At 31.3% G+C, this 26,185-nt stretch overlaps 2 protein-coding genes across 10 annotated transcripts; both read left to right on the top strand.

The window, feature by feature from the left end:
* Nucleotides 1-784: 784 nt before the first annotated feature.
* On the top strand, nt 785-26,185 carry LOC25501036 (SURP and G-patch domain-containing protein 1-like protein). 9 transcript variants are annotated; one of them, XM_039828939.1, is made up of 11 exons: nt 785-961; nt 1,769-2,445; nt 22,529-22,937; nt 23,678-23,707; nt 23,791-23,917; nt 24,014-24,120; nt 24,657-24,815; nt 25,010-25,159; nt 25,274-25,465; nt 25,601-25,779; nt 25,873-26,185. In XM_039828939.1, exons 3-11 carry the CDS (start codon nt 22,553-22,555, stop codon nt 25,897-25,899), a joined length of 1,356 nt encoding a protein of 451 aa, XP_039684873.1. In that variant the 5' UTR covers nt 785-961; nt 1,769-2,445; nt 22,529-22,552; the 3' UTR covers nt 25,900-26,185. The 9 variants fall into 9 exon arrangements, with proteins under 9 accessions (XP_039684873.1, XP_039684872.1, XP_039684871.1 ...); XM_039828938.1 differs by lacking the exons at nt 785-961; nt 1,769-2,445 and adding an exon at nt 12,742-12,881 and having other exon boundaries at nt 22,511-22,937; XM_039828937.1 differs by lacking the exons at nt 785-961; nt 1,769-2,445 and adding an exon at nt 12,743-12,881 and having other exon boundaries at nt 22,495-22,937.
* Nucleotides 2,460-7,604, top strand: LOC25501037 (molybdopterin synthase catalytic subunit). The gene is made up of 3 exons (XM_024771989.2): nt 2,460-3,371; nt 4,733-4,920; nt 6,686-7,604. The coding sequence occupies exon 3, from the start codon at nt 6,792-6,794 to the stop codon at nt 7,320-7,322; it is 531 nt and encodes a 176-aa protein (XP_024627757.1). The 5' UTR covers nt 2,460-3,371; nt 4,733-4,920; nt 6,686-6,791; the 3' UTR covers nt 7,323-7,604.

Raw genomic sequence — 26,185 nt, 5'->3', positions numbered from 1 at the left:
CACTCCCCTCCCTTGAGAGAAGATTGAATTACATTTCCCTCATCTCTTAAGTTAAAATCTACGCTTTAATCCCTCAATAATTTTTTTTTATTTCCAATAATCTAGCAAAGAAATAATCTAGCACACTTCAAAGAAAAAAAACATTGCGGGTTCATTTTAATATAATCAAATTATGAATACACATCTTTCTCTATTTTTTATTCACAATTCATTAACATATAGTTTTAAACCCTGTTATAAAATATGAAACAACCCAAAATAAAATTAAAATATGTGAAAAATTACTAAAATCGATTAAGTATAGTTATTTAAAAGTGAATTTTGTACTCTAAATTATAAAATTAATTACAAAATATTTAAATTTAAATTTAGATTATAAAGAAACGAATTTATATATTTTAAATGGTGATTCAAAATTAATATATATTATAAAAATATTTACTTATGTTAAAATGGATTAAAGTGTAGTCCCTATTTAATTATTAAGGGAGGAGGTTGTAATTCAAACATCTTATAAGGGAGGGGAGTATAAATTTTACTTTCAAGGAAGGGGAGTGTATATTTTAACACAAGAAGGGAGTATAAATTTTAATTTTCAAGGGAGGGGAGTGTATATTTTAACATAACATAAGAGGGGAGGGGAGTGTAATTCAAGCATCTTTAAAGGAAGGGAAGTGTAATTCAAGCATCTTTGAGGGGAGGGGAGTGTAATTTACTCTAATATATATAAGTAACATTCACCATTCACTAATGCAAGTTAAATATAGTGAAGGGTTGGACTCCTACAACGAAATCGAGTTCAAACTTAATCCATCACCATAAAAAGAGTCCCCTCCATCTTCTCTACAAAACCCATTTAAAAATATCAGGAACGGACAACCTTCGCCGGTGACCACCACGCCGGAGCTTGCAACCACCGCGCCGAAAAAGAGCTTAAACCTTGGCTGTTGTCTTCATCAAGGTCAAGTTCTTTACATATTTTGTTTCCATTACATGCAACAACAACAATACAAATATGAAATTGGATGTGATTTTGTTTTATTTCTAGAGATATAATTAATCATAGGGTATTGAAGAATCACGTTAAAGTTTGTTTTTTTATCTGAAGAAACGTTTATGGGTAATTTGGGTCATGGCATGCCAATATTGATTTATTGTCATTATAGTATTTTGATGCACATCCATTGTGGTCCCCTTGGCTCTAGCTCGAGGGATTAGTCTATGCAATTGCGTACTTAGGGTATCTGGTTCACACCAAAAATAGTAATTTTATGTTCAAAGCGATGCCAAAGGCAACAAAAAAATAATAGCTTTTTTCTTAATATGAAGTAGCTAGAATGAATAAACCTTCAATTTAGTCCCTAAACTACTATTGCTCACTCTTCAATTTAGTCCTTAAAGTATATAAAATCTGTTAACTTAGTCCCTGTTATTAAGATGTCAGGGACTAAATTGAAGGATTTTCATATACGGGTTTCATATACTCGGGACTACTTATCATATGTATATCATTTAGGTACTAAATTGGAGAGAGTGGTAGTTTAGAGACTAGATTGGTGGTTTTTTATTCCAGCTAGATTATAGCACAGTTGGGTAGGTTTAACTGTTGTGGCAATTATGCATATTCCAGCGGTGGTTTTCTGTTTCGTTATGAATAATGGGTTAGTAAACTGGTTTAAGATAAACTAGAACTTTGGAGCATTGCCATTTTACAGTTTTGCTTACGAACTTGGATTTTCTAAGAAGGATTTCCTTTTTAATTTGGCAGGTATGAAACTTCAAAAGTTGGGAGGGCATTAGTGATGTTCTTTTAGACTTTTCTTCTAAGGCATAAATTTTCCAAAATTTTATTTTTTTCTCAGCTCGTATTTTGCTTCCATTATGGATGCTTGAGAAGCATAGAATGTCTGTCATGGAAATTCAGATCAATAAAAAAATTGAAATTCTATTATCTTTCAGCAAAGAAGAATTTTTAATTATTGTTTCCTATATTTCTTATTCTGTGAAGTATTGCCTCTTGTCAATACGGTTTTGAATTGGAAGTGGGTTCCTTTTTTTCATTTTTTTTAGCATTTCTTAGTTTGATGGAAGAATTGGTATGGTGATTTCATTCAGCAGAGTCTATTGTCCATAGTTCATGTTTACACTCGTGATCATTATGAATTTCATAATTAAACGGTCTTTTATCTCTTAGTCTGCGTTTCATTTATGAATGATTTCTGGCGAGGTTTATTGTCTTGTTGATGATGTTTGGTCTGGTATTCATGTTTATTGTTCTTGTGACCTATGTTATATATTTGTACATAAATATACAACACTATTATCTCTTTGAAGGTTTAAATGACACCACATATTGGATAGAAAGAAACCATGACTTTAAATTTAACTGCAACATCTAAAAAGCTTTGCAGCTTTTTTGTCAAACAGTGAGTTGCTGAAAGCCACATTATTTATTTCTCTGATTTAATTCTCATCTACTTGATTCTCCATGCATCTTAATTTCTTGAAAACTTTATCAAACTCATCTAATTAATTATATTTATTGTGGTGCTAATTTGATTATATATATTGATAATGATAAAAACATAATTAAAATTCTCAATATTTATGGTTGGTCATGTTGACTTCAATTAGGATTTATTGACTTGGCTTCCTTCGTGCTTTATTAATCGTTTTTGAAATTGTGGATTTTAGTCTATGAAGCACGGACATGGACACCGGACATGACATGGACACTGACACGCCGACACAGCTAATAATTTGAAAAAATCACATAATTCATGGTAATAACAAGTGTCGGTGTCGTGTCGGTGTCGACACCGGGACACGCCTAATCCAAGGAGTGTCTGTGCTTCATAGATTTTAGTTGTCTTGTCCTCTGTTGTTTTTTAAACGCTTTCATGATGATTATTGAAAATATGTGGTTTGAATTTTTTTGCGATATAACAAGTGACTGGAGTTTTATCTTGAGCTTGAAGAATCAAAAGCGTGAAATCATGTTGATTTCCACGGCTCGATATTTTTTATTGAATGTGGTAAATATGTTGCCTGATAAGCAAATCTGTAGTGAAACATGTTAGCATATAGAATGAAGGGAAGTTGGAGTAGTTACGATGAAATAAGGTAGTTAGTTAGAGGGAAGGAGGCATGTGCTTTTGTGGTGCGTATGTTGCACTACATACGCACCACAAAAGCACATGCCTCGAATGGAATTTTTTTTACGGGGTGTCTTTAGGTACAGAAGAATTGAGCTGAATGTGGGTTCTCAAGTCGCGGTTGCTAATTTGCGTAATAATAAGAAAGGCAGCGTTTCTGGGATGAGGTTGATTCAAAACATTAGAAGGTTGCGTCAAATGGATTATAAGATGAAGGTTTGTCGCTTTTACGATGCTTTTGCTAAAATAAGTTTTTTTCTTTAATTAATCATGAGCGTTGTCATGCTCACATTAATCAGTTTCTTTTGATTCATAGCTTGGGAATTTCTACTCCGCGCTTGGTTCATTTCATTTTAGGCGTAGGTCCTCTAGATTACCAAACAAAATAAAATATAAGAATGTTTGTGAAGATGAAACTTCATAGGAGGATTCTACAATCCATTTTCTTTCAGTTTTTTCAGTAATACAAGTTTTTTTCCTCTTTAAATTCAATTTCTTGTTCTTAACAAACCATTAAAATTGGTTCTGCTCTGTTGGTTCTTTGATGTGTCTTTTAACACAGATTACAATTTTTTAACCTAGAACCCATTTTCATTTCAGAGTTCAGATCATATGATGTAATCGGTGTTTAGTTAATCATAGGTAACATAAATTATCAACTGGTGTATTTTCCTCTGAGGCAATTGAATATGATGTATATATAATATACATTTTATAAGTATTATTTTTCCTCCCCAAGTATCACAATCCAGTAACTTTTTGATATTCCCATCAATAAACAATACGTAAGAGTAACTAAAATGGTATCTTTCTCATCTAAATTTTTCTCTGAGACCAAATTATTATTGTTGATACATACTTTTTGACCAAAATATTATTGAAATATTCTAAAAACTCACAATTTTGACTTAATGTCACTTTTTATAATAACCATAATACTAACTTTTTATAATCACAATTGCTTGATATTCATATTCCCATTGCTTATAAGGCTATTAAAGCCTCCCCAAGCTCAAAACACAGCACAAAAAATAAAACAAACACGGGAGAAAGAAAAAAAAAACTAAAAAAACCATTGATTTTTTTTTCTTTCTATCTGATTCTCCGATGTTCTAAGATCGTTGATTGTTTGTCAATTTTCTTCAATCGGGTACGTATCGATTGACTCAAATACTGATTATATGAACTTTTAATTTTTCTTCAATTGTGAATTTTTATTAAAAATTAAACTTTTAGATCGATTTTCTGAACTGTGATTGACTTTGAAGCTTTGTTATGTAGTTGAATTCAACTGGGTAGTTTTAATTTTGTTTTTCTTCAACTGGGTTTGTTCTATTAAGATTACTTGTGCATGTTTTTGGACAGTGTTGATATTAATTTTCATTGTTTCATGAAGTTATTCAACATAGATTGTATTAATGAGATTTAGAGGTAATAAATTTTTACTTGTTAAATTCATATGCAATGCATTATATCACTTTGAACCAAACATACACTTAGATGGGTGGATTTGGCTACTTTTGTTATGTTTGTTAACTGGTTTATGCTTCTTCATTGGATTGGTTAATTTGATGCAGAGAACATTGAACTCACTTCAACAAGTAATCAAGGCTCTTCTTTCTTCTTCCACCACTCTCCGCCGCATCCTCTCCCACCACCATCACCACTGCCACACGCCGCCTTACTCATCACCTCACCCCCAATCCAACAAAAGTGGAAAACAGAATTGAAGAGGAAAAACGGGAAAGGGAAATTGAAATTGAAGGTTAGTTTGAAAATTGGTTCTTCTTTCCTCTTGTCTAATTGCTAATTACTTATTATTATTCTTTGCTAATTTCACTGTTATTATGTTGATTTCAGTGTATTTGCAAATTGTGAAATTTTACTGTTTGGTTATAATCTTGTTAGTTTTTGTTGCTAATTTTGTTGAAAAAAAATTAATTTATTATACTATTATGGACATATGGTGTGTCAAATTTCACTGTTCGTTTGAATGTTAGTTTGAAAATGTGAAATTTCACTCACTGTCTTGAATCTGTATGCGTTTCTGTATGAGTTAGTAGCTACAAAAGGCCCTAAAAGAGACTTTACTACTGTGAAGGGTTTTACGGCTAATTTGTATACTAGAACTTTATCAAATGGAGAGAAGTGCGATAGAAATTAGCTTTTTTTATGTTTAAGGGTACTCTTTTCAATTTAAATAGAAGATTACTCTTTTAAGAACCAATTGCATCTTTATTTTATTAAGGGTCCAGTTTTACTATGAGAGCCATGCCAGAAATTTCATAGAGACAGCCCTGTAAGTAATGCTAAGAACTATGGTGAATCCATGCCAGCTTCCACTGAGCTTTTCAGGCATGCATGCTCCCTTTCTTTTTTTCCTTTTTAATCTTTATTTGTATTTGGACTGTGTATGTTGGTGATATACAAGCAAAACCAAGTATTGAAAATCTTTGTTCATATGAGCTAGCTACTGAACTGCGAGTCTTTGCCCCAATTATATGTCCATATGATTTAATAAATAGACTAATAATGTTAAGTCTAAATGGATATATCATATAGTATCTAATGGGTTTTGTTTTTTATTTGTGGACTGCAATGATTTTTCCAAGAAGAAAATCTTGGACTTAAGATATATTCTATTCGCAATGGCTGTTGCCAAATACACCGGCAGTGTTGAGTGTAAGAGTTCTTGCATTATAAGTTTATAACTAGTAATCACCACATTATTTTGTAAGGAGTTTGAGAAACAATTTTAGGCACTACATTTTTCATCTTTTAATCATGTTCCTGCATTATTTTGTAAGGAGTTTGAGAAACAAATTCATAATATTTTAATCATTTTAAGAACTACACGTGATCATTATGATGATTTGTGATCAGTCAATAAACATTATACAAACAAAAAAAGTAGAAAAGAAAATGAAATTAATCTGTGCCCTTTATTTCTCATTAAAACAATACAGTAATTAATTTGTTTGGCTTCTAACGAGTTTTTCAGTAATACAAGTTTGTCTTTCTTTAAATTCAATTTCTTTGGTTCCTAACAAACCATTAAAATTGGTTGCGGCTCTGCTGGTTCCTGGATGTCTTAACACAGATTACAATTTTTTAACCCAAAACTCATTTACATTTCAGAGTTCAGATCATATGACGTAAACGGTGTGTAGTTAATCATAGGTAACATAAATTATCAACTGGTGTATTTTCCTCCGAGGGAATTAAGGAATTCCAATACTTGGTGAAATGGTCGGAGTACCTTATATTGAAAAGCCATCAGTTTGACCAGCCATTTTCATGTTGACAAATCTTCAAATACTAAACGTCAAGTTTAGGTGAAATCAAACTCCCTATTTTGAAGGGTCTGTAATACATATTTTTCTTATGACATGCATTTTGTTTTTGTTTATTTTTTGCATTTTGTATTTTATTTGTTATTTGATGCTGATTGTGGACAATATAACTCGATGTTTGCATGATTTTCATAATGTCTTGTGTACCTGATATGAGAAGCTGTAATCAATTTGTAGGATGAACTGCTGATCTCATCCGCTTTTATCTTTGCCGAAAGAAAAGTCCCTGAAACCAGAAGATATTCACAATTCGTCAGCATATTATCTAATCTTCTTGTAGAAAATGGCTGCCGAAGATGATAAGGATCTTATTGAAATCGTTGAAAACTTGAACTCAATCGATGTTGCTAAATATATGAATTTTGTCAGTGCCCCACAAGCTGGTGCTGTAGCTACATTTTCAGGCACCACTCGTGACACTTTTGACGGAAAAACAGTTGTGGAGTTGATATACGAAGCTTACATTCCAATGGCAATACGTTGTATCAAGTCCGTCTGTTCATCTGCTAGAGAATCCTGGAATCTACATTCCGTTGCTGTTGCTCACCGGCTAGGTACAGTACCTGTTGGAGGAACGAGTGTCTTCATTGCAGTGTCATCTGTCCACAGGGCTGATGCGCTTGAGGCATGTAGATATTTGATAGATGAGATAAAAGCAACAGTTCCTATTTGGAAAAAAGAGGTTTATTCAAATGGCGAGGTCTGGAAAGAGAACACCGAATTCTTGGAGAAAAGGTCTGAGCTTGGTAAAAAGGATGTAGTTGCAGATTGCTCTGTGAAAAAGTCAGAAATTAAGGAAGAAAAAAACCTCTAAGGTAGAAAAAAACCAACTTCATTCGAGACTATACGGCTCATGAACTTTACCTCAAACTCAGATCGGCACCAATGGCAGAAAAGTTGGGTAGAATATGCATATTGTGATAGCAATATGTGGGAACTTCATGATGCTACCAATATGCATTAAGTGTCAAGAAAATCTCTTATTCCTTTTGACTGTTTTGAGTGCCAATGTTATTTAAATGACTAAAGATCACTTACCAATGCCATGTAAATGACATCCTTAAAGAATAAAATATTCTTTCAATTTCATGATCAACTGTCTATCCACCCTGCATATTAAAAAGATGGTTTTCTCTTGTGGATCAGCAATCTATCAAATGTTAAATAATTTTAGTCTTGATTAGGAACTAAAGAGAAAGAGCCACTAAGCTACTTGACAAAAAAAAAAAAGGAACTAAAGGCAAAGAGAGAGGTTCTGTTTTTTCACTTCTCCTCTTTTGATAACTTCTTTTACTGCAAACAAATGTTATCTTTGTGCAAGATCAATTGAAAACTTCGGCAGAATTATTGGAAGTTGGAACTGTCAACTGTGTAATATTATTTTCCTGCATTCATCACCATCACCTATGCTCACCAATAAAAACTAAATTTGACAGAATTAGATGTCCCAACAACATCATAACATGTATTATACAATTCTCTGGGTGCCGTTTAGGGTGGGAGACTTCAATAGGTCTCCTACCATGAGAGACTTCAATTTTTTTTTTTTAAGCTTAAATGACCTGTTTTTTTTGCAGGTTAGGTACATTATTTACCTATTATAAAAGTAAAAAAGATATAAATGATTCTTATAATAATTTCATACACATTTTAATGGTATGAATATTACAGAGACACTATGAAGGTGAGAAAAACACAAGAAGGGGGGTTGAATTGTGTTAGCTTTTTCTTCTTTTTCTTCTATCTGAAACAAGTAGTTTAGAAGCAGATAGAGTTCTACTTCTGAAGAGATGTTCAGAACTAAATGCAGCGGATAAAACAGAGAGAAAGAGAGAAGAAAGACACAAACAATTTATACAGGTTCCTTCCACAAATCGGAAGTCGGTCATGTCCCCCTTGCACTTTCAAGGGGAGTTCACTATGTAATATCTGATTGCAAATGCTCACTACTAAACTTAGTAAAAGACTTCAAATTGCTCAAGCACAACTGCAAGAGACTTCCTATGCTCCTGAACACAATCAAGAGACTTCTATTGCTCAAGCACAACTGCAATAGACTTCTTAATTCAAACAGAATTACAAAGAAAAATGTTTGAGGTTGAACACTTGATATACAATCAGTGGTGTTCACAATACAAATCTGATACAGACTCTAGAATTCCTAAGATATAAGCTTTGTTAAGAAATTCTAAGTGAACTTTGAAGTGGAGAACAATTTCAACAGAGTTTTGGCTTAGCTGATGCGTAGTATTGTTCTTGTGTAACTCTGAGTCTTCACTCCTTTATATAGAGGTGTGAAAGAGACGTTGAAATGTCATCACATTCAAAATAGAGTCGTTTGAAGCTTTTGATCTATCACCAATGATCATTTGCCTGATATGGTTATTGTCTTATGAAGGATCAATTTCAAATGTGTTCCCAATGTGAATAAACATTGTTGCAGGCAGAGCTGTTATCCTTGTCTTGTAGCAGGGACAAAAACAGAGTAGTGGAAGTAGTGGTTGTACACTTCGTACAAACGTACTATGTCAACACTCTTTGAAGAATAAGCATCCAATGCGTTTCAAAATAGCCGTTGTCATACTTTTCTAATCTTCTGCAATTTCTAGGCGAGTTAGAGTCCTTGAAACAGCTTTTGAAAACTTTAAGTTCCATCTCCTGATGAACTGTAGCTTCTGGTGATACACAGCTTCTGATGAACTTGCTTCTGATGACGTCATTACTTCAGGAGCACTTTGTCTTCAGGAGCACTTCAAACTTCAGGAGCAGTTTTCTTCAGACGCTTTAAGCTTCCCTTTTTGTTGATGTACTTGCTCTTTATTTGTTCTTTCAAGACCAATTTAAGATGTCAAATTTTGTCTATAGTATGTACACTTGAAAAAATATTAGCATATTCAATTGACAATTTTTAATACTTTGTTATCATCAAAACTCAAGGATTATTATTGCTAGATACATTTTGTTCCAACACAGTATAGGAAATTCATATTTTCCTTCATTTCATGTTAGATCTAGAGAAAGAGATAAACGTATGTAATTGGATCTCGCTCGATACTCGATGAAATTCAACGAACTTTACATATTTTTGCTCGGATTTGAAAGGCAAGGAGAAGGCACATACTTATTTTACAAATCCACTTGTCAACCGCAATTATATTTTTTAGGGTTTTTGCAAAAACAAACGTGGTAATAAGCTTTATTTTTCACGGAAGTTACTACATTTCACATAGTATTTTCATACGGGTCTCAATTCATCATATAACTAGATTCCTTATCAATCTGAGAAATATTTATTCACACAGAGAAATATTATTATCTCTCTCGCCGGAGCCGCCGACGGGAAGATTTCTACCATTTACCTTCGACCGTAGCACAACAAATCAGCATGAATACTAGAAAAGAAATATGCCATCAGTTAGATCGGTAAAAACAAACAACCAAACAGAGAGAACAATTCTACAGTGAGAGAATAACAAGAGGAACATTTTTCCAACAATGCCAAAACTACCCTTTTGTTAATTGTGATTTCAAAATCAATTTCCTTTTTTAATTCAATTTATATGTTTAAAAATTGGAATCTTAGAAAGTGATAAAACATGAAAATCTCAACCATTAAAAACTTTTAAAATACATCTAATGATTAACATTCATTTTGCAACAAAAACAAAAAAAATAAAATCAAGTCTCCTACCGTAGCCTTTGCCAATTCTCTGTTAACATTATTGCCTTGTATCCCTCTCGCGCCAATGTTGAAAATTCATTTTTTTTTTCTTTCTGACTTTGATGGAAACGACATCTCAATAAAAGAAGTTAAATGACAGGTTTATAGATTTCAAAGCTTAAATACAATTTAATTCATTAATAATATCACAAAACAATAATATCAAACATATAATTCATTAATTATACTCCCTCCGTCCCAAATTGTATGACGTTTTGGGCATTTCACACATATTAAGAAATGGAATTAATATTGTGTGGGAAAGAGATATTATGAGTTGTTTTACAAAATTGTCCTTAATATATGATATGGGAAAGATAAATGAAAGAATTGAAAAAAGAAAGAGTAATAAATAGTTAAGGATATAATAAGAAAAATAACATTAATGTTTCATTGGTATTGTAAAGCGACATATAATTTGGGACAAATATTTTTTCTAAAGTGACATACAATTTGGGATAACAACATAAATAACTTCATCTATTAGTAATAATAATCCTTTATGTAATGATTCTTCATAACTCAACAACTTTTAATTATCATTAACTTCATATTCATCGCATTATAAACTTCGTCATATAGCACATAATAACCAAATCATAACCAACATAGATCATCATATCATAAATATCATCTTTAACACACAACATAATAATCATCTCATAATAACTTAGACCACACAACATAATCATCACTTAATAATAATAATAATAATCATATACAACACAACATAACCATCATCTTATAATGATATAAACAACACATATTCATCATTTTATAATAATACAACAACACATATTCATCATCTTATAATAATATAGCAACAACATATTCATCATCTCATCATAATATAACAACACATATTTATCATCTCATAATAACTTAAACAACAACGATTAATAAATATTAATATTTCACTTAGTTCTTTATTAACAACTCATTGACAAATGACAACTTAACGACAACGACAACGCAACTTCAACTTCTTAATCATGCATATGGTACCAACCAGAGCATCAAGCCCCCAACATATTGAGCGTAAATAGGCTCACAGAGCATCAAGGCCTATCCCTTCACATATTATGTATAAATATACATTACAGAGCATCAAACCCTCACCCAACGTAAATGAGTATGTAATGGACTCAACATCTTAACAACTTAACAACTTAGACATCTCTTATGACTCCAATAATTTGGATCAACATCTTACACCTTAAACAACTTAAACCAACATTAGCATCTTAATGATATTAATACATCACATCAGCAAGGCAACACCATCAAATAATTTACAGCAAGTCAACATCAACAATAATCATCTAATACAACCATTACAACTTCATATCAACATCTTTCACAATATATAAATATTCTCACATTAATCATCAAAGTAAATCAACATCTTAAAACATCATATATACATATAACACTTCATCAATCATGGACAATATCGTATTCACAAACATATACATATATATATTAATTCATCAATCATAAACAACATCATACTCATAAACATATACATTCATATAACACTTCATCAATCATGAACAATATCGTATTCACAAACATATACATACATATACTAATTTATCTTCCTAAGTCCGTGTTCACGCATGGACAACTCTATGTCACTGTCTCTCGAGTTACTTCTAGAAAAGGTTTGAAGCTGCTCATCTTGGATGAAGATAATAATGTTTGCAAGGAGATCACAAATGTTATGTATCGTGAAGTTTTTCAAAAAGTATGATCATTGGTTATGTTTTAGAATTTTTTTTTGCTATAATTTAGAAAGCTAAAGTTGCGAATTGTTTGGAAGTCTTTTTTTTAATTTCTTTGTAAGACGTACTAGTCATTATAGGACATGCAATTTCTATATAAGCAGATCCTCCTGCCATTGAATTTTAATTGATGCACTTTTCAGGTATAACAATACGTGGAACTTTTTTTTAACATCGTTGTTAACCTAAAGTACAATATTTACATTAAACAATTGGTTTTATAAAAAATAAAAACAAATAACAATCGGCGTTTCTTTAGCCCAAACTATATTTATACACACCCGTAAAAAGTTGCATTCAGATACTAGGTGTATAAATCTGACATTGACTATTATATAAAAAAATACAAAATTTTTAGTTTTTATGATTAATAAAATACATTATGTCAACAAATAATAATATACAGTACGTCGGCGTATTTTTGCAAAAATATTACATATGCTAAGTTTATCAATGAGTACATCTTAAACTACAAATAATTAGTATAAGTATAAATCCAAATACTTTAATCGTTATGTGCAATGTTTAGATATTTCAAAATATATACAAAATTAACAAAATTAAGATGATGCTTTTTTCCATATCAAATTTAAATTATAACCACACTTTTAACTTTAAGATAACATAATATAAAATCTATACATTTGATTAAAAAAGTGTTTTATTTCCCGTGCCAAGCACGGGTCACTATACTACTATAAATAGTTTGTGCCCCATTTTGCAAGTTGTATTATGGTGTTTGAGCTTCATCCTTATTCTCTTCAGTGAGCGAACGTTCATCGATTATCTCTTTTTGGTCCACCAACATCCTCGTCCTTTATTCAATTCATAATCAATTGCATCGAATTCCGCACACGATTTTCATTAGGTTAGTTTCTCGTACTTCTATTAACAACGTTGTTGTCTTTTTTTATTCGTAATTTTTTTTTCCTTCAGTTTATTGTTTTTCAACTAAGGTTTGTATTTTTGGATCATATGACTCAATTAGATTAGGGATTTGATTGTTGTGACACTTTTATCCCTGAATTTTGGTGTTGATAGCTTTTACTGTATGATTCCTCGATGTTCAAGATCTGGGTTTTGATTGGTGTTATGTATTGATATTTGATTATAACAAGTAACATACCCGTGCTGACGCACGGGTACAGTAACCATTTGTTGTTTAAAAGAGTCTGATTTTCTTTTTAATGGTTGTTATATATTGTTATTTAAAAATTTGATGTAATATTTTTTTTTAGGTTTTGAAAATGTTAATATAACTTCTTTACATGTGATGGGCAGTTATTTCTCTATAATGATTGTTACATTTTGCAGAATATGATAATGCACATTAAAATATAATACAATTTTTACATAACATAAGTTTATTTAAATTTTCCTTCAAAAAAAAGTTTATTTAAATTTGTTAAACTTGAAACGTAAACAATGTTATAATATTTGAATATAATGGAAAATGAGATATTGTGTGTATATTTTAAGTCTATATAGATATTAAAAATAATATCCAACAGTTTATTATAATATTACAACTTTTGCTCAAAAAAAAAAATTACAACTTGTCATGTAATATTTTAAATAGTTTAACATCATTTTATAATTGAATTGAGGTGATGATATTATAAATAGTTTAAATGTTTTAGCATGAACAATTTTTATAAAGGACAACTTGTTGTGTAAATCAAAGTTAGTTTAGTCAATGATAATATATCTTGTGTATTTTTTTTTTTTTGAAAGATTAGTCAATGTTCATTTATCCCGTGCATTTTAGTTTATGAGGGTTCAATATCATTGTAGAATTGAAGTTAGGTGACATGAAACGTTTTAGCAAAACCATTTTTTAAAAAATATCGTTTATCAAAGTTAGTTTTAGCGACAACTTGTCTCGTGCATTTATGTTACTTTTGAAATTTTAGTCAATGACCACTTATCCGATGCATATCAGTTATCTACGAAATTTTATTCAATCTCTGTTTATCCTGAGCATTTTAGTTGATAAGTGTTCAATATCGTTGTAGAATTGAATTGAGGTGATGATGTTATAAATAGTTTAAATGTTTTAGCAGGAACAGTTTTTATAAAGGACAACTTATTGTGTAAATCAAGGTTAGTTTAGTCATTGATAATTTATCCCGTGTATTTTATTTTATTTTTCTCAAAGTTTAGTCAATGTTCATTTATCCCGTGCATTTTAGTTTATGAGGGGTCAATATTATTATAGAATCAAAGTGAGGTGATATTATAAACAACAGGAACATTTTAGCAAGACCAATTTTTTATAAATATCGGTTATCATAGTTTGTTTAGTTAGCGACAACTTATCTCGTGCATTTATGTTACTTTTGAAATTTTAGTCAATGACCACTTATCCGATGCATTTCAGTTATCTACGAAATTTTATTCAATCTATGTTTATCCTGTGCATTTAAGTTGATAAGTGTTCAATATCGTTGTAGAATTGAATTGAGGTGATGATGTTATAAATAGTTTAAACGTTTTAACAGGAACAATTTTTATACAGGACAACTTGTCGTGTAAATAAAGGTTAGCTTAGTCAATGATAATTTATCGCGTGTATTTTATTTTTTTCTGAAAATTTAGTTAATGTTCGTTTCTCCCGTGCATTTTAGTTTATGAGGGTTCAATATCATTATAGAATTGAACTGAGGTGACATCATAAACAACAGGAACATTTTAGCAAAACCAATTTTTTCTAAATATTGTTTATCAAAGTTAGTTTAGTTAGCGACAACTTCTCTCGTGCATTTATGTTACTTTTGAAATTTTAGTCAATGATCACTTATCCGATGCATTTTAGTTTTCTACGAATTTTTATTCAATCTCTGTTTATCCTGTGCATTTTAGTTGATAAGTGTTCAATATTGTTGTAGAATTGAATTGAGGTGATGATGTTATAAATAGTTTAAATGTTTTAGCATGAACAATTTTTATAAAGTACAACTTATTGTGTAAATCAAGGTTAGTTTAGTCAATGATAATTTATCCCGTGTATTTTATTTTATTTTCTGAAAGTTTAGTCAATGTTCATTTATCCCGTGCATATTAGTTTACGAGGGTTCAATATCATTATAGATTTGAAGTGAGGTGATATTATAAATAGCATGAACGTTTTAGCAAAACCAGTCTTTTATAAATAACAATTGATTATGTGTATAAAAGTTAGTTAGTCAACGACAACTTATTCTGTACATTTATTAATTAATTGTAAATTTCTTTTTATGATAGTTTTTAAAATTTCCGCCACACCACACGCACTACTACCACACTTCAACTCTATACACATTATCACTCTCTTTCTATTATTCACTTTCCGAAATCCTCACACGTCTCACATATCAATGACATTTTGACTATATATATTACGACTTGTACTGTGCATAATAATAATTTTTAATTTTTACCATGGACAATTCTACCTATGTATAATATTTATTTAAAAATTTTATATCCCTGACGACTTGTCCTATATAGAATATTTAGTTTAAAATTTATATAATTGTTGACTTGTATTGTACGTTATAATTATGTTAATTTTATGTTATTGACAACATCTCATGTGTATAATAATAGATTTTTAAATTTTCAACAGTGACATTGTCTATAATCCTTACAAAAAAACTTATATCGTCTATAACAATTATGCTAAAAAATTTATCAGTGTCGATTTGATCTGTGTCAAATAATTATTAAATTTGAACATTGAACACTTATCAAGTGTGAAATAAAGATTTTAAAATTTATATCAACGTCAATTTGTCTTTTGTGTTATAACTATTTTATTTTATTTTATCAAAAACAACCTGACTCATGTATAATAATTATTTTATAATATGTAACTTAGTATTTATTTTGGACATTTAATCAATACAATCCTGTGTATGTGCTTAACGGTGATGATAATAATTTCTATATTTTTATTTGTGACGACCTGTCCATTATATAATAATTATTTTAAATTTTCAACAATGACAACTTCTTCTATGTATAATATTTGTTTTAAAAATTTGTGAGACTGACGACTTGTCCAATGTATAATAATCATTTTAAAATTATATTATTGGTGAATAGTCACATGTATGACCATAGTTTTAAATTTTTTATCAATAACTAACATGAGCAAAAATATTGGTGAATAGTCACATGTATAACCATAGTTTTAATATCATTATTTTTTTTGAGAAAAATAATTTAAAAATTTAAATAGTTAAGTATATTATTTTTATAATTTTAATATTTTTAAATAGTTAAATATATAATAAAAATTAATTGAGTGGTATTTAATTTTGAAAGAGAAGATAACGGCTTCCCTCTCTCCCGTATACCATATATTTGAAAGAGAATTTTTATTTATTTTTTTGTCAAAATTTTATACGGAACTTTCAAAAAAAATATTAAGATAAAAAAATTTTGTTTTTAAATGAGTTAAAAGAAAATAGGACGGACTTCTTTAAATTTCGGCCCCATTAATAGCCAATAGCCCAAATTATAACACTAAAACAAAGAAAATCATAAATCAAATATTCATTTCAGCTTCTCATTCTCTCTCTCTCTCTCTCTCTCTCTCTCTCTCTCTCTCAAGTGTTCTCCACCCGCATTAGAAACCTTAGCCGCTGCCACCCTATTTCTGGCGACTAACCACTCCGACCAGCCTTCTTTTTCCAAACGAAATGCATACTATTGAAGCTCTCTTTCTCCTCTATATTTCTATCAAATTATATTTGCAAAAGGAGGAATCTTGAAAATTAGTAATTTTGAGATCTGTGTTGTCTAACACTTTCGTTGTTTCTTTGTAAATTTTTACCACATTTGACCCCATCACTCAGTACAAAACTCAAATGTTTCAGGATGCTTTAGAGTTCAGACCGTGTTTTTGACTGCCTATTAACTGAAATTGTCACTATAGCACCTAAGTATATGCACAATACTTCTTCTTCTGCATCTACTACATCAATGGAGTGCAATTTTTTCTCAAACTTCATACATGCAACAACAACAACAACAAAAACAACATAAGAGACACTAAAAGATAAGTATCACATCTGTGTAATTTCTTCCCAACTTTATGCATGCAACAACAAAAACAACACCATAAGTGACTATATGTATCAAATCTGGTTTGGATTTGAGATTTTTTAAATAAATAAGTTTCACAAGTATTGAAACTGTAGATCAATCATTTATTTTTGAAATGTTTAAATTTCTCCAAATATTTTAGTTTTAATCTACAATTTCAGATATTCTCTCAACTGTCTATTTGTTCGTGTTGTTATATATATAATGAAATTACTTTGTTGATAATTTAAACCATTTTTTATCCATCAATCCACATAGTTTTGTATTTTTACAGATACATCTTTCTCAATTTATTTTAAGTTGTATGGTTTGAAAAATCGTTTATTTGTTTCTAGATCTGAGAAAAATTTATTAATTTTTTTAAATAACATAAATAATTTTTTTGGATCTAAAAATAAATTAATATACGATATTTCTTTTTTCAAGCCAAAAAGTTGCCATTTCGGTGGAATAAACATATGAACCAGACATTTAATATATAATGCTAACTAAACTAAACACCGTGTTCCTCATTAACCATAATTATTTTTTTATGAAGTGTTCTAAAAAACTAATAGTGTTTTTTGTACAATAAATATAATTAGTAGATAATTACAGTCATAGACGCCACTTCCTTAAACAAAATTATGTATACGGATTACAACTAAACTTTTTTCTTATGTATTTATCTTCATTTCTTCAAAACAATATTTAATCACACAAAAAATATACTGATCAAACTCTTCACGGTTTTCCTTTATCTTGTATTTAAGCATCTCTTTCTTTGTAGTTTGTTAAAGTGATAAGAACACCATTCAACTTTCCTGCAAAATATAATAGTTTTCAATTTTATTAGCAACATACAAAACACTAATTCATCATTTTCAGCAAAAATTTATACAATATGTACTAAATTAATTAATTTGTCTTTTCATTTCCTCACTGTTGTCTCCTTACTTTGTTTGTAGTTTGCTGAAGGACAAAAACTCTATTCAACTTTCTGCAAAAACATATCTAGATCAAAATATGTAGTTAAAGATAAATACAAATAATGAAGATCAGAAGAACAAAGAAGAAGTACATTTTTTTTTTTTTTGAACAAAGAGGTACATGATAGATTATGAAAAGAGTAAATTACTTACTTGTGTCTCCTTTCTTTGTTTGTAGTTTGCTGAAGAGATAGTTGAAGATTAAGACAAATAATGAAGATAAGAAAAACAAAAAAGAGGTACATATTAGATAATGAAGAGAGTAAATTTTAGACATCAAATACCCTTGTGGATCTCTGATAATTTTTTTTATTTTGCAGGACTTTCAACTACTTGTTTAGTTGTAAAATGAACAGCTTTCAAGTTTCCTGCAAAATAAAATTAAAATAGTAGTTGGAGATTAGAAAGTTTGAAAAGAAGAAAATGTATTGACATTTGTAGTTTGGGAGAAAGAAGTTGAGAATGACAAATATGAGTGAAAGTGACTTTGAATATATGGTTTCAAAATCTTTGTGTTTTAAAATTTAGGGGGGAGTTTTGAAATTTGAAATATGTGATATGACATGATGTAAGTCATGAATGACATTTTTTTTCATTGAAAAATGGAAAATTTTTAAAAGTAATGGAACTATGGGAATGGAAAATGCAGTTAGATTTCGTCAAGTCATTTGGAGAAAAATGTGTAAAAATTTGAAACCATAAAGTAATAATAATAGTTAGATGACGTCATCATCAGTTAGAAAAGGTAAATTTTAGATTCAAAAGTAACTAAACTAAAAACTTTGTTCAACTTGCATGATATCATCATAGTTACTCATGCCATCATTAAAGTTACTTGAGGTAATTTAGTTCAATAAAATAAATTTAGGACATGTTTTACCCCCATTGTTAGGACGTGGCAATCAACCATTGTAGGGCATAAATATATTTTCCACAACATCTTCTCTTCTTATATTAAGAGAGATATATATAAAAATCGAAGTCCATTAAAATAAATAAATAAATTACATAGTTATTAGCGGAAATTAGTTACACTTGTGATGATCGTTGTCCGTAATTAGTTTTTTTATTTAAAAAAATAAATTAAACTTTGAAAAATGCAATTATGCACATTAAATTAAGAAGATAATGAGTTTTAATAAGGATTATTATGAAAATTTGGTGGACTTTGATTTTTATATATTGTTATTGTTGGCAGGTAAGAAACTTCAAAAGTTTGGAGGGCATTAGTGATGTTCTTAGACTTTTCTTCTAAGGCATAAATTAATTACAGATAATGGTCATGTATAACTAATTTCCACTTATTATTGTAGACTAATTTATTTATTTTGTTGGGCTTCGTTTTTTAGATATTGTTAGAAGAAGTAGATGTTAGTAGATTTGTATCAGTGACAATTTCGCTATAATAATAATTATTAAAGTTTTTTTTAAGTTAACAATAACAACTTGTTTCATGTATAATAAATATTTTAATATATATATATATATATCAGTGATGACATGTCACATGGTTAATAATTATCTTAAAATTCATCTCGGCTAAAACTTGTCTCATTGTGTTATAATTATTTTGAATTTGTACTCAATGATAATAAATGCTGTGTATAATTCTATTATTTTTTTAAGTTAGTTTTTCACTTACGTTATGGTTTGAAAAAAAAGGAGAATAATGTTTTTTTGAAGGAATGAGAATAATGTTTAATAATATATATCAGTGTATCTCTTGTCTCGTGTATAATAATTATTTTATAATATATATCAGTGATGACAAATCATATGTTCAATACTTATGTCCTCGTGAGCTTAGCTCAGTTGGTTTGGATAATGCATAATATATCCAAGGTCCAGGGTTCAAACTCCGACCACTAGCAAAATATGTTCAATACTTATTTTAAAATTTATATCAGCATGTCTTGTTTATAATAAATTTTTAAAAATTTTGCGAAGTGACAACTTGTCTCGTTTACAACAATTATTTTAAAATTCTGAAGTGATGAGTTGACCCTTGTATAATATATCTTGTCAATCTTTTTTAAAACTTGTCTCTTAAACTATTTATACATCGTCTGTTACTGCCTCACTTCAAATCTATACACATCACTCTTTTTCTACTACTCTCTTTGGTGGTATGTTGTACGTATCAAACAATCAATGTTTTACCGTTATTTTTATGTAACAATGAAATATATTTACCTTATGTTTTTATGAATATAAAAAAAAATTAAATTTTAATATTCATTAATTAATGTAACAACACGTCTTTAGATCTTGTAAAAAAACACGTCGTTAGATATATATATATATATATATATATATGTGTGTAAAATAACATTATTATTATTATTTTTTATATATTTTTTAAAGAATTTATTTATTTTTATTTTTATTATGTTACACTAATTTTGCAATAAAAAAAGTCTATACCCCTTTACCCCTTTCTTTTTATAATTTGCTTTTTATTTTATTTTTTGTCATTTAACTTTATTCCACACACACCATATTTATTTCAAAGTTAATTTTCTCTCTCTTCACCAAAGAAATCTGGAAAACTCTCTCATTCTCAAACAAACCCTATCCACCGCCTCCCTCCTTCAGTGTGTCTCCGGCGGTCGTTACATAGCTCCACCATCTTCATCCTCTCCTTTTCATCTGTAATTATACTCTATCAAATTTATTTCAAGTCAAAGATGATTTTAAATTTCCCTACGACCATCTTTTCGGCTAGATCTTGACATCCACGTACAAGCTTTTGAAAATCCATCACCATAAAAAGAGTCCCCTCCATCTTCTCTGCAAAACCCATTTAAAAATATCAGGAACGGACAACCTTCGCCGGTGACCACCACGCCGGAGCTTGCAACCACCGCGCCGGGAAAGAGCTTACGTGTTTTCATCCCAATCTTGTATGTTGTCCAGATCTGGGTCAGAATTTTTACACAAACATTTAAACCTGGGCTGTTGTCTTCATCAAGGTCAAGTTCTTTACATATTTTGTTTCCATTACATGCAACAACAACAATACAAATATGAAATTGGATGTGATTTTGTTTTATTTCTAGAGATATAATTAATCATAGGGTATTGAAGAATCACGTTAAAGTTTGTTTTTTTATCTGAAGAAACGTTTATGGGTAATTTGGGTCATGGCATGCCAATATTGATTTATTGTCATTATAGTATTTTGATGCACATCCATTGTGGTCCCCTTGGCTCTAGCTCGAGGGATTAGTCTATGCAATTGCGTACTTAGGGTATCTGGTTCACACCAAAAATAGTAATTTTATGTTCAAAGCGATGCCAAAGGCAACAAAAAAATAATAGCTTTTTTCTTAATATGAAGTAGCTAGAATGAATAAACCTTCAATTTAGTCCCTAAACTACTATTGCTCACTCTTCAATTTAGTCCTTAAAGTATATAAAATCTGTTAACTTAGTCCCTGTTATTAAGATGTCAGGGACTAAATTGAAGGATTTTCATATACGGGTTTCATATACTCGGGACTACTTATCATATGTATATCATTTAGGTACTAAATTGGAGAGAGTGGTAGTTTAGAGACTAGATTGGTGGTTTTTTATTCCAGCTAGATTATAGCACAGTTGGGTAGGTTTAACTGTTGTGGCAATTATGCATATTCCAGCGGTGGTTTTCTGTTTCGTTATGAATAATGGGTTAGTAAACTGGTTTAAGATAAACTAGAACTTTGGAGCATTGCCATTTTACAGTTTTGCTTACGAACTTGGATTTTCTAAGAAGGATTTCCTTTTTAATTTGGCAGGTATGAAACTTCAAAAGTTGGGAGGGCATTAGTGATGTTCTTTTAGACTTTTCTTCTAAGGCATAAATTTTCCAAAATTTTATTTTTTTCTCAGCTCGTATTTTGCTTCCATTATGGATGCTTGAGAAGCATAGAATGTCTGTCATGGAAATTCAGATCAATAAAAAAATTGAAATTCTATTATCTTTCAGGAAAGAAGAATTTTTAATTATTGTTTCCTATATTTCTTATTCTGTGAAGTATTGCCTCTTGTCAATACGGTTTTGAATTGGAAGTGGGTTCCTTTTTTTCATTTTTTTTAGCATTTCTTAGTTTGATGGAAGAATTGGTATGGTGATTTCATTCAGCAGAGTCTATTGTCCATAGTTCATGTCTGCACTCGTGATCATTATGAATTTCATAATTAAACGGTCTTTTATCTCTTAGTCTGCGTTTCATTTATGAATGATTTCTGACGAGGTTTATTGTCTTGTTGATGATGTTTGGTCTGGTATTCATGTTTATTGTTCTTGTGACCTATGTTATATATTTGTACATAAATATACAACACTATTATCTCTTTGAAGGTTTAAATGACACCACATATTGGATAGAAAGAAACCATGACTTTAAATTTAACTGCAACATCTAAAAAGCTTTGCAGCTTTTTTGTCAAACAGTGAGTTGCTGAAAGCCACATTATTTATTTTGGACCTTAACCAATGGACAAGGGACCACCTCCTACCCTCTTTGTCAATGATGGTTCGTTTATGGAGAGGTTCAGGCAGCTCCAACAAGAGCAGGAGAGGGGGAAAAATGCCAAGCCAGAGGACTCTAAACCAATTAAAGTTGTTTCAGGACCTCTGACTCCCAAACCCTCCATTAGTAAGGCTAATGATGCAAAGAAATCTTCACAGGGTGGTTCCAGTGGCAAACTTGCTTTCAGCTTGAAACAAAAGTCAAAGCTAGTACCACCCCCTGTTAAGTTGGCTGATGACGATGAAGATGAAATAGATGCTGGGTATGTTTCAATTGATGCACCGACAAAACGGCAAAAATTGGGTCAGGATGACGGCATTGAGCAATCATCAAGACAACTTGATGTTGGTAATTACTTCTCACTCAAATCTTATGCAAGATAGTTGGTAGGAATTATCCAATAAAATTATTACGTAGTGATTCTATATTCTAATTATGGTTGGTCATTCCAAGCCTATCCATGTTGATGGATTAGTGATAATTTTGTTTCCTGATGATGCACGCCATACACTCTCTTTCTAACTTACAGATCACTGCAGCTTTTTGTCAATTCAATATGTCTTAGATGGCATCTACTTTCTGATTTTGTTTCCTCCCTGTCTCTTTCCGATTTCTTGTTCTCTTTGCATCTTGGAAAACTTGCTTTTTCCTTCTTGAATGCTGATCTCCCCATTCATAAATTTTATCCCTTCATCACAATATTTGTCATATGAGGATGAAAGAACATACATGTATTGATTTAAAATAGAAAATTATTTGTCATATTTATCCCCTGGATCATAAAAAGGAAGTAGAGAGGTGTATAAAATGAGTATCCTCTTGGGTGTATTTGTGAAGCATGTCTTGAACTACTCCTTGAGGTATTTATTTGATGGAAGATCTCAAAGTGTGTTGCCTCAGCCAGAGGCATACGCTTACATTCACACTATTTTTTTAGCCGTTTTCTTCTCGTAAAAAGTAGAGTCCTCTACATTAAGCCCAGTTTCGTTATTGAAGAGGTATTCACCACATATTCCTTCTTTGCTAACTGAAAAGACATTCAGCAAAGAGGAGAAAACGTCTTTGAATATCTTGTGTCATGAATGCAGCTTATTCCTCAAGTACCTATCAAGAATGGGGTATTGGCACGCCTGCTACAAGAGTAATTTCCATTCCCTTGTTCATGCTCTTGGTATTAATCAGTTTTATAAGTGATATGCAGCACCTCCTCCCCCAAGTGATCCTACAGTGAAGAAAGTTGCTGACAAACTTGCAAGTTTTGTGGCTAAAAATGGAAGGCCATTTGAGGATGTTACACGGCAAAAAAACCCTGGAGACTCACCTTTCAAGTATGTTTGGAGTTAACTCATAATCCTATTGCATCAGTCTTTTGCTTATGATTCGTAATTTCTAACTGAATGTGTGGTGTTTGTTTGAGCATGCAGGTTTTTATTTGATGTTAAATGTTCTGACTATAAATATTATGAACATCGGCTTGCTCAAGAGGAGAAGGCCCTTTCCCAGTCCAACGAACCACAGGCATATCAAAATGGTTAGTGTTTTTCATGAATTTACTATTTGGTTTTTTGGCTAGACATGACAATAAGTCTGGGCTTGCATACACATATGAATAAAATTAAGAAAAAAATTGACGGGATTTGCTGACCTCAATGGGGAGAAGACAAGGTCATTATCAATTTGTTTGACCCTACTAGGGACGGGGGTGGGGATGGGGATGGCAGGGAAAATCCCGTCTCCACCTTGCAAAATAGCCATGTGTAAGACATTGCTAGGTGTCCTTGGCAACTGTTCTCACATCGAAGGAAAATATAATTTCACATTTCTTGAGAGTTGTTTTTCATAACTGCAATTGTTGTTTTGGCGGGAGGTTGATGCTTGAATAATGAATTAGTAAATCATATGCCCATGCCTCATTCGCCAATCGATGTGTAGATATAAGAAGTGTTGCCTTGGTTGTACTTTATGAGATTAGATTAGGCTCCCTCTCATTCCTGCAGTATGTTTTCTCTTTTTCTTTACATGGTTTAGTCTATTTTGGCTTGTAATGTGGAACAATTTAACCCTCAGCAGGGACAAGCGTTCCATCTTCCAGACCAACAAATGGTCCTCAGAGATCGTCCCAGCAGCAGTCAACTTACCAAATCCCTGCCTCTGCTTTATATGATAGTGCTGACGTACCAAGGGGTTCTGGATCTGCAGGACAAGCATTTTCAGTTGGAAGCTCGGGTAAGGGATACTTATACAGCATGGCAGTTTAGCCATCATTATGATACTTTAGCTGCCATCATGTTGTTTTCAAAAGGATTAGTGGATGGAAATTATATTTGTATCCGAGTTTGTAGGACTCTCAGTTGTCAAGAACCTCATGTATCTTTGTATGCAACATTTTATTGATGCATGCGTTTTGTATATCTGTTCAGATGAGCCCGGTGGATCATCAAAGGCCAATTCTTTAGCACTAATGGAGTTTTACATGAAGAAAGCCGCACAGGAAGAAAAGTTCAAACAACCTAGGCATTCAAAAGATGAGATGCCCCCTCCTCCATCTCTTCAAGGCTCAACTTATGATGGTGATTGTTACCTGGTTTTTATTGGATTTGTTTTCATTTTATTTGAACAGGTTGAATTGTGAATTTTCTTTATGTAAATGTAATAATCTCTTGAATGCTTTATCTTGAGCGCAGCTTCAGCTTCAGCTTCAGGGAAAAAAGGCCATCACATGGGTGATTATATTCCTCAGGAAGAACTGGAGAAGTTCTTGGCTAGCTGTAACGACGCAGCAGCTATGAAAGCTGCAAAGGAGGCTGCTGAGAGGGCCAAAATTCAGGCTGATAATGTGGGCCACAAGCTTTTATCAAAAATGGGTTGGAAAGAAGGTGCTTAAAATTTCTTCAAGTGTTTTTCCTTTCAAGTCGATGAATGCATTTAAGAGTCCAACTCGAGCTCTAACTGTTGTATGACATTTATATACTTGCCATTTCTTTCTTGTGCTGACATTGATGATAATGCAGGCGAGGGTCTAGGGGGCTCTAGGAAGGGTATTGCAGATCCTATAATGGCAGGCAGTGTTAAGAAAGATAACTTGGGAGTAGGTGCTGTCCAACCCGGGGAGGTGACTCCTGAGGATGACATCTATGAGCAGTATAAAAAGCGGATGATGCTTGGCTACCGTCACAGGCCAAATCCTCTGGTAATTGCCCCTTCTATTATGAATTGTTTTGCAGTGATGTCTGAGTTACTATGTAACCTTGTTTTCATATTGTGATTGTGTTTGTTTTTCCAGAACAATCCTCGCAAGGCTTACTACTGAACAAACATCGCCGAAAGCTTATGTCAACTGTATTGTTGGTAAAGTATCCCTTTAGATGGTAGATGAACTTGTGCAGTCGTTACGGGATTTTGTGAACGTTTGCGCTTTTTCTTTTTTGGAACATCAAAATTTTCTTTTGCCTTTTTTGTGGGGGAGAAATGTGTTTATTACTATCATCACATGTTTAGCTAACAAAGAATAATGTTTTTACCGTTTGAGCTTTTGGAGTGTGTTATTATTATTGGCACAGTTAAAAGAATTGCTTTCTTTTGTTGTTAAAATTTAA

The sequence above is a fragment of the Medicago truncatula genome, chromosome 8, assembly GCF_003473485.1.
Source record: "Medicago truncatula cultivar Jemalong A17 chromosome 8, MtrunA17r5.0-ANR, whole genome shotgun sequence".
In the NCBI taxonomy this organism is placed as follows: Eukaryota; Viridiplantae; Streptophyta; class Magnoliopsida; order Fabales; family Fabaceae; genus Medicago; species Medicago truncatula.
Note: the sequence above shows the minus strand (reverse complement) of the source record. Positions and strands in the feature narration are given on the sequence as shown.